At 44.7% G+C, this 13,358-nt stretch overlaps 1 protein-coding gene and 1 non-coding gene across 2 annotated transcripts in view; both read left to right on the top strand.

Moving 5' to 3' along the window:
* Positions 1 to 498: 498 nt before the first annotated feature.
* On the top strand, positions 499 to 603 carry LOC120093294 (U6 spliceosomal RNA). Its single transcript, XR_005486402.1, has one exon. It is a non-coding gene; the product is annotated as a U6 spliceosomal RNA (small nuclear RNA).
* A 1,712-nt stretch (positions 604 to 2,315) lies between these two features.
* The window catches only part of Dync2li1 (dynein cytoplasmic 2 light intermediate chain 1), a 32,817-nt gene continuing 21,774 nt past the window's right edge, over positions 2,316 to 13,358 (top strand). Inside the window, exons 1-4 of the mRNA NM_001395083.1 lie at positions 2,316 to 2,424; positions 4,094 to 4,211; positions 8,628 to 8,662; positions 10,597 to 10,666. Coding sequence (NP_001382012.1) covers positions 2,417 to 2,424; positions 4,094 to 4,211; positions 8,628 to 8,662; positions 10,597 to 10,666 — 231 coding nt within the window. The 5' untranslated portion in view covers positions 2,316 to 2,416. The remainder of the gene's footprint in view (positions 2,425 to 4,093; positions 4,212 to 8,627; positions 8,663 to 10,596; positions 10,667 to 13,358) is intronic.

The raw sequence follows: 13,358 nt of genomic DNA, 5'->3' as shown, positions 1-13,358 counted from the left end.
GAAGGAAGATTACCTCCGGGAACAGTTTGGAGAGTTTAAAGACTCTGACCCCTGCAGTTCACTCTCTGCCCTGTGCTTTAGGGGTAAGGCGTGTGAGCTCTTAGCTCTCTGTTCCTGTCCCTTTGCCTGCGGCTAATTCCCGTGCCCCGCCCACACTGGACTCCAACCCTCCGGACCTGTAAGCCAAAATAAACTAGTTCTTCTATAAGTTGACCTGGTCTTGATATTTTATCCTCACAGAAAGTAATGAATACAGCCTTGCACTTAAGGACAATTTCCATCTGTATGGGAAGGTTACTTCTTTGCCCAACTATGAAACCTCGGTACAAAATCAGCTGCCCAGTCAGATCACTGAATCCACCTTGAGTTAATGCAGGCGATCAAGGCCCAGACAGCTCACCCTTGACCAGTGGCTCTCAACCTTCCTGTTCTGTGTCCCCTTTAATACACCCCCTCATGTTGTGGTGATCCCCCAACCATAAAGTTATCTCATCACATGCTCGCTTCTGCAGTGCCCACTCTAAAATCTGAACAATACAGACAGAATTAGCATGGCCCCTGCACAGGGATGACACAGAACTTCATGAAACATTCCTTATTTTTCTATGTCCAGTCCTACAGTGACTTTATGCACCAGGATGCATTGGTACCCAAGGGGGCCTCCCTGTGCTCAGAAGGACAGAGGGACATGCTGGGGATGGGGGGCTGGGAGGAGAAGGGCAGCTGGGATGGGGATGTAAAGTGATTAAGTAGTGGAAGGAAATTATTTCGCTGCTACTTCATAACTGTGACTTTGCTCCTGTTAGGAGCCGTGGTGTAAATATCTGGAATGCAGGACATCTGATATGTGACTCCTGTGAAGAGGTCGTTTGTCCTTCCACAGGGCTTACAACCCACAGATCGAGAAGCACTACCCTAGATCTCCCCTCCTCCAGACTCCCTCCTCCAACCATCTCTCCTGGTTAACCAAGTACAGTCTCCAAGTACTAGTGGTGCCTGGCAAGCCATACTTAGGAAAAACCACTAGCCATCAAAGTTGTTACCGCGATGGTTATTAATACCTACCTAACTTCCTAAACAGCACGGTAAACCCAGAAACAGATGCTAAACCCAGGATCTCAAGTCATTACAGCAACAGTAGTTCACAAGCCACCAGCTGGCTGATGTCGGAGTACAGAGGGCAAAGCAGTGTGTCAGCCTTCTTTGAAAGCATCCTTCCTCTGCTGAACACTTTCACGTCGGCCCTCCTAGTGGCACAGCAGTACCTCCTGGCACCACAGTGTCGGGGAGATTTTGTTCCCAAGGCCTTTATCTGAATGGATGCTCTTTTACCAGCATTTTGCTTAATTTGCAGGAATTTATTCCTCCTGTCTCTCCATTCAAATCTGCCAACAGGGCTGAGGTTGTAACTCATGGTGTAAAACACTTGCCTGGCTTGCAGGAGACCTTGGGTTCAATCTTCTGCATGCTGGGAATTGAATCTCAGCTCATCTTATTTCAAACCCCATGTTCTTAAACATCGCACTGTAGAAACTGAGCCCAAAGGCTTGGAGAGAGTTTCCTTCAAACATTCAGGGATTTGGGGCCGAAATGTAGTCTATTTGGTCAAATAGCAAACCTGCAACGAATGTTTGGCCAACTGCTTCAGCTGTGGTAACTTTGTACCTCTCCTCCAACAGCTTGATTTCCCCGAGGTAAGATTACAATTAGCTAGCTACATCTGTTTTAAAAGTGTCCATATATCATATCTTACTCTGCACAAGGCCTTTCTTGTATATAGAAATAGTCTATATAATTTTGTGGCTATCTATAAAGAGCCCACAAAGTTCAAACAAGTATAATCTCCCTGCATAAAGCATGTTAAGTATGTAAGAGAGGCACGTGCTTCGTTGACTTAATAAATTATGCATTCCTTCAGAAAACACGACACCGCCAAATGCTAAGTAAAGGACACAAAGTTTGCACACCTTGTTTTGATTCCAATGGTTGAATTTTTTTTTCTTCTAGTACTTATTAGGTAACAGCTCAACATTGTTTCAGCTTCTATTTCCAAATCATGGCAGAAAAGGTAAAAATGAAAGAGTAGAGGCCCTTGGCATACCGTCGGCACTCTATATAAATAAAAAATAAAAAACCTTCAAGCCCCAGCATTTTCATTCTAGATGCACGAGTAAGTTCACCATATCCTCTGGCATCCTAAGGGTTGGAGCTGAAAAGTGAGATGTAAGCCGAAGGTCGAGAACTACACTTCCCATGAGGCTGCTCTTCCGCACGCAACCCCGGCCCTGACGTCGCTGCCATGGCAACCAAGGAGCCTGCGTTCTCTGGGCCCAACTAGGAGCTTGCAGCCCCATCCGGCCTGGGTCAGGGTTGTCCCCCACGCGGAGCCCAGAACATCTGGGGCGGCGCAGTCACCATGCCCAGGTATTGCTGAACCGGCCTGCGGTCCACAACCTCCCCTCCTTCCCACCAGGATAGGGAAGGGGCACAAAAGGGTGGAGCGGAGGTACCCAGCCCTGTCGCTGTGAGCGAGACTGTGGGTCTGGACGGCAGCAGTGCCTCACAGTGATCACCCCCCATCCCTATCTCACCTTCTACCCCAAACCTCCCAGAACCTCCCAGACCTAGGGCTTAGGGATTTTGTCACAAACTAGAAAAGTAAGCTATTAGGAATGATCTTCCAACTCCATCCACTCGCTGATTGCAGTGAAGTGTTATGAGAGCCACATGCTGTTGCTGGCTGGGGCATGCATAGTGGTGAACCGGACCACAGAGCCTCTTCCCCAGGGGCCCCTGCCTGGTGGTGCAGGGCTTCTGTACTTCAGAGGAAAGGGTAACATCTCCTTGAAGGCGCAGAGTTGGGGATCTTGATGGCTTGTGGAATACATTTGAACTCTTCATCTCTACAAGGTCCCTTTAAAGTACCTGAACCTCCGAATGGTCTACAAGATGTCAGGGAGAGGGCCAAGGGTCTACCATGGAACCGCATAGATCTTTCGCCCCTTTCTGGGTCAGAGGGATGAGCTACAGTAGAGTTTATGCAGTTCAGAATGGAACTGAGTCAGCTTTGCACCGGTTACTGTAGTTAAGCTATGGGCACCAGGGTTTCGTTCGTTTGTTTTTGGCAGATTGAAGAACCCGTTCCTTCTACGGGGTACTCGAGAGACAGATAATCATATTTGGGGGAGTGGTGTGTAAACAGAGCAAGCAATGGACACAGAATTCCTGACCTATGAAATAAAAGAGTTCAGTTCATCGGGGATCTCGGTTTTGACTTTGTTTTCCTGTTTTGAAATTTTAAAGCACTCTGGTTTTGTTTGTGGGCTCTGGAAATTGAACATCCTAGGCAGTAACTGTTTTAACTTTATCACCAGCCCTGATTCGGGTCCTAGTCCGGTAATAATTATAGACCACCAATAGCTTCTCTAGTTTAAAGGGGCTTCTGTAGTTTAAAAACTAGATGAACAGTGACATCGTAACAAGCACTATGGCCCCCAAAGCAGATATTCTTTTTTCTTTTAATTGACATTTCAGAGACAAAGAAACAGACTGGAGTATGAGGATTAGCATAGAGGCTTGCGTGTGTTAACTTGCCCAGCAAGTACTTAGGACTGGAAGACGCCTCGGTACATAAAGTGCTTGATGTTCAAGCACCAGGATCTGAGTTGGTAAACGTAGGGTGTGGTGCACATGTCTGTAAACTCAGAGAGGAGAGGGAGGGGTGAAGACAGGAGAATCCCTAGAGCTTGGGGACAGCTGGACCCCTGGGGTGACTAGCTGAGACAAGCTGCTGCTGCCTTAACCCACCGCTTGCCATGAGTCCTGGAATGATGAAGCAAATGCATCCTTGCCAGTTGGGGTGTTGACCACGGCAGAGGGATGGATGCTGGGGCACTCAGTTTATAAATGTCAGTACTCGTCACGAACCATTTCCAGGTGAAGAGAGTTAGAAAAGAATCCTTTAGTTACTTAGCTATTGACTCAGGAAATAGTATTTTTATCAATCTTACTGAAGTAAAATTTCTCTGCCGGAAATAAACATTTCTAAGGACTCCTTTCATTTCTCTGCCGTTTGTGTTTCCTACTTATGCAGTGAAACTCTCTGGGAAATCGCGAAGGCCGAGGTAGAGAAACGGAGATGCCATGGAAGTGACGGGGATGGAATGGAGATCGGAGAAAAATCTGTTTTCTTCATTGGCAGTAAAAATGGGGTAATGCTTTTAATATTCTTCAGTTTTCACAGCTTAGCAAGGGACAAGTTTTACCATGATACATTGATAAAATTTACATATCTTTAATCAAATGTTCACCTCGATTTAGCATAAACTAGAACGGGCTAATTATTGATTGGGGGAAGGTTATAACCATGAACAAAATGTTGGAAGATTTTCGACTATTTTTATGTCATAATTCAACATATTTGTGCCTTCTACTTTGATTGTATACAAAGGCCAGGGTTCTCCAACGTCTCCGAGTCAGCACCTCAGTAAATCAGTGTCTTAATGGCGTTCACCATGCAGACTCAGTGATTTTGCTTTTAGGAATCTCTATGAAGGAATGATTGACTTGTGTTAGTGATATTATTAGAGACTTAGTCGTTGTGGAAGGTGTGCGGAAAATGAGGTGGTACTCCCCATCCTCTGTGAGGTCAACCAAGGGTACAGAAAATGTGGGATGTGGCCACCCAACAAGAGCAGGCCTGTCATGTCCGTGTATAGAATTCCTGCATTCCAGGAAAAGCTACTAGCAACATTGTCTACAAAGGATCAAGGCTTTCAAGCTTCCAGATACTAGAGCCTGTGTAGCATCAGGGTGGTTTCTCTTTGGAGTTAGAGTTACTATTCATTCTCTGAGCTTCATGCTTGCACATGAAGGCACTGACAGGAAGAAAGTAAGTTCTGAACCGGTGAGGGCAGCCTGAGAACCCCTTTTCTCAGCACCTCCTCAGAATTGCCTGCAGAACACCAGATATCCCCACTTGGGGTTTTCATCTTCATTATTATATTCATTATACTTACTGGCATAGATGATCATATAACAAGAAATAAGTTGGGGCTGAAGAAATGGCTGAAAAGCATTGGCTGCTCTTCCGGAGGAGCTGGGTCTGAGTTCTATCACCCACATGGCAGCTTTTAACTAACTAGCTGCTACTCCAGTCCCAAGGGCTCTTCTCAGGCAACAGGCTTGCATGTGTATAGATATACATGCACGCAACACCCACATACATCTAAAAACCATAAATAAACAAATAAAAATGAAATTAAAAATTAAAAAAATGTGTTTTGGAAGAAACTAATGTAAATTAAAATAAGCAGGATACAAATTTTATATATAATTTGATCTGTTGTATTAATGTGTTATACATTAATTAGTATGTAAAAGATAAACAATTTATGATAGTAAATGTTTAATCATTGTATTTTCATTTTATTTTTTATTTCTGTTCTTTCTGAATGTTTTCTTATTGGCTCACTCACTGCAGTTTTTAATTTAAATCTGAACATGCACACATAAACACATACATCAGAACACACAGACACATAAGTAAAATTCTTATGGGAATTACTTATCTTTATAGTTTTTAACCCAACATGCTATATGAGTATCTCATGGATTTGCTGTTGTGAGCAGGCTTTCAAGCTTCCAGATACTAGAGCCTGTGTAGCATCAGGTTTTCTTTCTTTTTAATATTTTTAATTTAAAGAATGTTTTGTTTTGTTTGGAGACTGTCTCCACTACATGTAGCCTAGGCTAGCCTTGACCATGCTTTCACTTCCCAGGAGCTGGAATTACCACACCAGTGGCTTTAATACTTGAAGAGTTTCCTGTTAGGACAGATACATATAGATTAACCAGTACTAGTCCGTGATCCAGATAAACCGTGTCACATAAGACCTTCTGAATAAAGACTATCAGGAAGGGCTCTGCTAACACCACTCCCACACTGAGTGCCCACACCCTGACATCTTCCACTCTCTGCAGGTGGTAGCAATAAGTGACCTATGTAAACCAGTTTTTGTTCTTTTTCCCTAATGTAAATTTAAGTGAGATTTTTCTTTTGAAGTCTTAGGAACACCTCCAGGGGCCAGAAGTTTCACAGATAGCGTTCTGTGAATAAACACCTGGCTCTGGGGGTATTTTGTGAATAGATAAACATCTGACTAGTTTGTTTTGAAAGCTAAAGAGAAGAAGTAAATGCTTCTCTTGTTCTACTAACAGTGATCACCCTTTCTCAAAGTAGCAGATGAGAATGCCTTTCGGCCTTGTGTGGCTCCTTGTTCTCCTTCCAGCCACACCCTCATTCAGCAGCAAGTCTCTGCTGAACGCCTTCTGCACCAGCTGTGCAGGAGTGAAGGGCACAGTCTCTCCTGTGAGGGACTTGGTGGTAGTGTTTATACACCACACATGGAAACAGAGACAGTAGGGTTGGGGATTTAGCTCAGTGGTAGAGCGCTTGCCTAGCAAGCACAAGGCCCTGGGTTTGGTCCCCAGCTCTGGAAAAAAAGAAAAAGAAAAAAGAAAAGAAAAACAGATAGTGGAAAAAAAAAAAAAAGACAGAGACAGTGAAATGGGGAAGACCAAGAACGAGACTCAGCCATTGAGGCCGAGAGACCTTGGAAGCCTCCATGATCGTTTCTGTTTCCTACTGTCATCAACTCCCTGACAGTTGGGCTCATGTTTCAGAGAGTTCAGTCATCATGGTGGGGAGGGCACAGTGGAACAGAGAAGTTCACGTCATGGCACCAGGAGCTAGAAAGAAGGAAATACAGAAGGGGACAAAGGGGCATGCCCGGATCTACTTCTCCAGTCAGGCGCTCCGCCTCCTTTTCACAGCCTCCTAAGAAAGCCATCGTGTGATGACCCCACCAGGGGAGTCATCCATCCAGTGTCAGTCATTGACCCAAACTCTGCCAGTTGGCAATCAGGCCCCCAATACCTGAGGCCAGGGGAAACATATCATCCGAACCATGTCAGCACCTTAGAGAGAGCGAGGGCGAATGCTTGAGGGACAAGAAATAATGAAAATCATTGATTCAGACGAAGGGGTCAGGGCGGGTCCTGAGCATCCAGAACAGGAGTGGATCAGAGAGGGAGCGAGCTCGAGTGTGGTCTTCATGGTGGAGAGGAAGGTGAGGCATCTGGTGAGCATCACGCACTTGAGGGGATGCAGGCACCAAGGGGGTTGGCCGAGTTCCTCTAGAGTGTGTGCCACTCACATCATAGTGAACAGTTGCTGCTGCCGCCTTGAGAACAGAGGGGGCTGACGGTTTTGAAAGCCTGGTAGAGGACACACCCCAGGGTCAGCGGGTTTTTAAGACCTCTCCTAAGGTTGGGGAGGCTGAGGTGATTTCCTAGAGAATGGGAGTGGCCGGAGAATGTTTTGCATCTACAATGTGGGGAATGGATTCAAGATAAAACTCTGGACATGACGTGCAGCTGACACAGGGAGAGGAAACTGCAAACCTGTCCATTAGAAACACGTGTAACATGGTTATGTCCATCAGTGTATGCACCTGTGCGTGTGTAGACATGACACGTGTGTGCGTGTGTGTGTGTGTGTGTGTGTGTGTGTGTGTGTGTGTGTGTGTGGGAGGAAGCAGGAGGAGGCATTTCCAAATTGACCCCTTACCATGTAAATGTAGTTCTACATTACTGTACATAATAGCTGTATAGTCCTTGTGTGACTTGTCTTAATTTGTCTGCTACATCGAGGTTTCCAGTGTTTCAGCATTGACCATACTCAGTGTGTATGTGTGTTTTATAGTATTACGAAAAGGTATTCGATCTCACCGTATTGCACATATACTCTAGAGTGGTTTATTATGTAGCCTGTTTAGGAAGGAGCAGGGGAGGGGAGAAGAAGGGGGAAAGAAGAGAGAGGGAGAGAGAGAGAGAGAGAGAGAGAGAGAGAGAGAGAGAGAGAGTCTCTGTCGTCTTTTGCAAGTTTTCCAAACTTTTCCTTGGAGCCCAGGGACTTTCTGCTGTGGGGCTGCCCCTGCCGCTCTGCTCACACCGCTTCTTCCCAAGGGGTCATTTACTGTTTTTTCTCCACTGAACCAGTCTCTGGGTAGGATGTGGGTTTTGTTTCACAGTTAGTGGCCAGAGCCTATATTTCTTGACTCCTAAAAAGGAAGTTGGAACCAACACATCCTCTAGAATTGAAATCAAGTGCTCTAGCAGGATGTCTGAGCTGTCAGCCTCCAGAGTTCCTACTGCACATCCTGTGTTTGTGTGCGAGCTTTTGTCTTTTTTTCCACTTCAACAATTAGGATGGAAACATTTTAGAACACTCTCATCAGATTAACTAGTAATTAGCATTGCTGAGTAAAGACGGTTAAGACAGCTGTCAGGTGACCACGAGCGTGAGCTGTGATTTGCGGATGTTTGTCATCTCTGGACTTGATAATTATAACAGGAGCGGTGTGGTTACTCTGTGATAGAAAGTTGACAGCTCACTTCCCCCGTATCAAACTTTGACACAATTCTGAAAGTTTCTAGTTTTTCCTTTCCAGGTGATTTATCATTCAAATCATTTTAAAAGCTATTTTGGGCCACAGTTACAAACACTAATAAAGTTTTACATGTAGGTGGCATTAACACAGTGTTCTTTCTTTCTTGATTTCTAGGGAAAGACTACGATTATTCTACGGTGTCTTGACAGGTAAGTGTTCTGTCAACCTCTCTTACACCCCATTCACGTTTGGTCCAGCCGCAACAGAGCAAGTTAGGCATCCAAAGACGTGGAATAAAGAATAATTTTGAGACTCAATATATCCAATTCCCAATCTTAATTACAACTCTAAAGATAGTCTGATCTCGAATACAACCTTTAAGAGTACCTTTAAAGATAAGAAGGCCAAAAGCATTCAGGGCAATGCTGGGTTGTCCTGCTTGCAGAAGACATGTCACCACAGCAACACAACCTCCAAAGGCACTCGTTCTCTGGGGCGGGGCCGCTTTGGTATGTGAGGTCTTTTTATTCTGCCTAATCGATGAGCAGTGATTGTAATGAGTGTTCCCTATACTAAATCATCCAGTGTGACACTAGTTTAAGATAAAGAGCCACCAGCTGCGACAGTAGTAGAAATTGTTCATTTAAGCTCTCTTGTAGTGTACCCAAAAACGGGACAATTTGTCAAATTGTGGCTTAACCATGTTAGATGTTTTATTTTAGAAGAAGCATCTTACTTCCTAAAAGAGCTATATCTTTAAGGAAATATAACTAAATAATGCTTTGTGTGTATACCAAGAGTATCTGCCAAGATAAAGTTCAAAATGCTCAACAAATAGAAATATATAGGTCACAGGTTTTAAATGTGTGGTCTTTGTTCTCCTAGCTTGAACTAATTATAATATTATTCAGCCTCAAAGGAAAGAAATCCAGCACAGGACAGAGCCTGCTTCTCTTGCAGAGAACCCAGGGTTGCTCCCCAACATCTACATGGTAGCTCACAACTGTCTGTAACTCCAAGGAATCCAGATCCTCTGACCTCCACAGGCGCCTGGCATGCACATGGTGCTCACACATGCATGCATGCTACACACACATGCACATGGTACACACACATGCACATGATACACACAGATATACATGGTGCACATGCATGCATGCTTATGATACACACACATGTTCATGGTATACACATGTGCTCATGGTACACACACATGCATGCATGGTGCACACACATGCACCTGGCACACACACATGTACATGGTGCACACATATACATGCATGCAGGCCCTACTCATCTACATAAAATAAGGAAATCTTTAATTAAAAAAGGAAATAAATTCTGTCATATTCTACAATGTATGTGAACTTTGAGGATACTGTGCTATGTGAACTAGGCCTATCAACAGACAAAGCTGTCCAATTGCTTCTGTATGGGAAGCAGTTAGAAGCAGAAGGAGAGTGGAGAAGCTGGGAGGAGGGGGCATGGGACATTGTTCAATGCATATGGAGTTGTGAAGTCGCAAGGATTAGTTCCACAGCAGTATGAACGAAGATGCCTCACACTGCAAACTACACACTTAAAAGGGTATGCCAGTAAGATTTAGTTCATATATTTCTTACAACATTTAAAACAAATATATACCACAAATTGCTTTCCAAACAATTTAAACTTGCTTAAGTAATTTATTAAATCATTTAAATATTTTTCCAAATCGTCTGTTGGCTTTATGCCCTTGTTCATATATTTTTTTTCAACTCTCCTTTTTGACTGAGATTTGAAATAAAGGACGACATAGAAATTTCCCACATGGTGTCCCCAGAGAGCTGGGGACAGAGAGCATGGCCCTTGGTGCTGTCAGCTCACTGCCTCTCCGCTGGCCCTGCAAAGCGCCCATCCATTCAGGCAGCGATATTCACTGCTGCCCCTGCACTACAGCCCCAGGACAGCATTTGAAGGGCGTGTTTATGTCTTGTGGAATAACGCCATTATAGCTTTACCTCAGTGCTAGTATGCATTATTAGCATACTAATAAATGTATTAATGTGATTAATAAAGTGCTTAAGAGGAAGTGAAAATGGGTAGTTGTAGCTATGGAAACCAGTGCACCACCATGCTAATAATGTCTGCCCTTCTTGTACAGGGATGAGCCGGCAAAGCCGACCTTAGCTCTGGAATACACGTACGGAAGGAAAACCAAGGGGCATAACACAGTGAGTCCACTTGGAGTCCTGTCTCAGGCCTTCGGCGGGAGGCCAGGGTGCCGAGACGGCCTGTGTCAGTACAGCAGTAAGCAGGCCAGTGGCGCACGGCACAGATGCGGGCTTTAACTTCATCCGCAGCTCAGCTGACGGGAAACCCACCTAATCTGTGGACACATTTTGGCATTCTCTTTTCTATCTTAAAGTGTTGAAAAAATTATTTGCAATTTTTGTACAGTTCTTTGGCCTACTTATGCCAGTTTAATAGTGAGTTCCTTGTATTATATGTGGTGCTTTTGCTTTGGGGTTTGGGGGATTGGGGGCTTCAGTTCAGTTTTGGGTTTTTTTTCCACTGTGTATCTCAGACTGGCCTGAAACTCATTATGAACCCCAAGATGGCCCCAAATTTGGAATCCTTATGAGTATCGCCAAGTTGTGTTAAGTTATAGACACATGACAACAGGCCCAGCGTGCAGTGAGAGTTCTTTGGAGTTTGATGGTATAGGGTTCTTTGCCTACTTACAATACAGATGGCCCTTTTTCTATTTTTCAAATAAAAATAACACTATTACTGCTGCCATTCTTTTTTTTTTTTCTTTTCCTTTTTTCGGAGCTGGGGACCGAACCCAGGGCCTTGTACTTGCTAAGCAAGCGCTCTACCACTGAGCTAAATCCCTAACCCCCTACTGCTGCCATTCTTATAATTTTAAAATTATTTTTAAATTTGTCATATGATACATTTTGAACATACTTTCCTTTCTCCAAGCCCTCCCAGATCCTTCCTACTTCTCCACTCACCCAGATTCATATTCTTTCTCTCTCTTAAAGGGGAGGGGGGGAGACTGAAGCAAACAAAACCAAGACAAGAAGACAAAAGACACCAACCCATAACTTAACAACAAGAGGCACACAGGAAAACATGGAGTCATTCTGCATTTGTCCACTCCGCTCTGGAGCATGAGGCCTGCCGGGAGTGTGGCTGATGTACCTACCCAGTGGCACTGCATTGGCTCTAAGAACTCATCTTCCCTCTCCCAGCAACTGCAAACAGTGTCTCAGTCAGGAACCTGGTGCCCCTTCCCTGCCCCGTGCTGGGGTTTTCTCTAGCTTGAACTTGTGCGGTCCTGGTACATCCCATCATGGTCCCTGTGAGCTCATGTGTTCATCAGCCAGCCCTCTTGTGTCTGGAAGATGTTTCCGTGGGGTCATCCACTATTCCTGGCTCGTAGCCATCCTTCCACCTCTTCAACATAGATCCCTGAGCCTTTCCTGAGAGGTTTAATAGAGAGCCACTTGGGGCTGAGTGCCTAGGTCTCTCACTGTCTACATTGCCCAGGAGGTACCCACCATGACACAGTAGGTCTCTGCTGCTAGAAGCTTCTCTGGTGGGATCTGGGCAGTGCACTAACCTGTGGCTATAACTGTTGTTAGGAGCCATGGTTTTGCTGTGTTCACACAGAAGAATAAGAGTAGCAGGCTTTCCCCAAGCCTGTGATCTGTCTCAGGTTAATGTCCTCATTAATAGTCTGACATGGGGTCTACCTCATGGAGGAGGCCATAAATCCAATTAAAAAGTGGTTGGTTGCTCCCATAACCTTCGTGCCAGTTTTGCAGCAGTGTATCTCACAGGCAAGTCGCTGTTGTTGAGTTTGTAGCTGGGTGATATGACGGTTGTTATTTTCTTCTGATACACTATGAACACTAATCCGAAGGCATGAGACCTTAGGTTGAGCACAAGTTAAATTCTCCATGTTTGATGACATGGGGCCCTAACATCCAGTCGTGGGGGGTAAACAGTGACAGTGTCAAAGCCTGCGAAGTTTGATCATTGTGGAGGTGGTCTGTGGGAAGTCTGTGGCCAATAACTCAACAAAATGTAACCCATTTCTAGAGTGAAGGTTTTCCTTGGTAGCACATAATCTCTAGTGGAATTTGCTTCCCTCCCTCATATGGTAACTCCCAGTGTCTTGTTTTAATGATGTGTTTGCATGTGTATCTTTGTGTGGGTATTCGCAGGAGTCAGCTGCCTGTAGAGACGAGAAGGCACTGGCTTGCCAAGAACTGGAGCTACAGGCATTCGGAGCTGCCGGATGTGGATGCTCAGAACAGAGGCAGGGTCTTCTACAAAGGCCATGAGCACTCTTAGCTCTGAGCTCCACCCCTTGGTGCTTCTGTTTTATTTTAGGGACAGGTTGGTCTCTCACCCCAGAATGGCCTTGAGTTCGCACTCCCCCTGCCTCAGACCTTCTGAGGGATGATATTAGAGGTGTAAATCACCATGTCCACATTAGAATAGCTTGCACTAAATTATTAGTGGTTTTCGCTTTTTGTTTTTAAATAGAGTTGGGATTGTAGCTCAAAGTTAGAGGACTTGCCTAGAATTCTTTACTCCTGAATTCAACCTCTAGATTGTTGGGAGGGAAAAACTATAAAGTGGTAGCACTTCTGGAGACCACAGGCCTAATTGAGTCTGTTTTCTACCTGTTTTAATATCTGTTCAGAAGATGTTAGAAACTGTTCAGCAGAGGGGAAGAACACAGAGTAATATATGGTATGGTATGGGACAGAAATTCCTAAGTGAAAATTGCTTTTGGATGTCTCACAGCCAAGGTCGTTTCTTAGGTGTGTGAAGGACAGTGTGAGCAGAAGGGTCTATTACCTCCATACAACAGCACATTCGTATAGAATGATCTAGTTCAAATGT

The sequence above is a fragment of the Rattus norvegicus genome, chromosome 6, assembly GCF_036323735.1.
Source record: "Rattus norvegicus strain BN/NHsdMcwi chromosome 6, GRCr8, whole genome shotgun sequence".
Classification (NCBI taxonomy): Eukaryota; Metazoa; Chordata; class Mammalia; order Rodentia; family Muridae; genus Rattus; species Rattus norvegicus.
The sequence above is the reverse complement of the archived record's forward strand: the minus strand, read 5'-3'. Positions and strand labels throughout refer to the sequence as shown.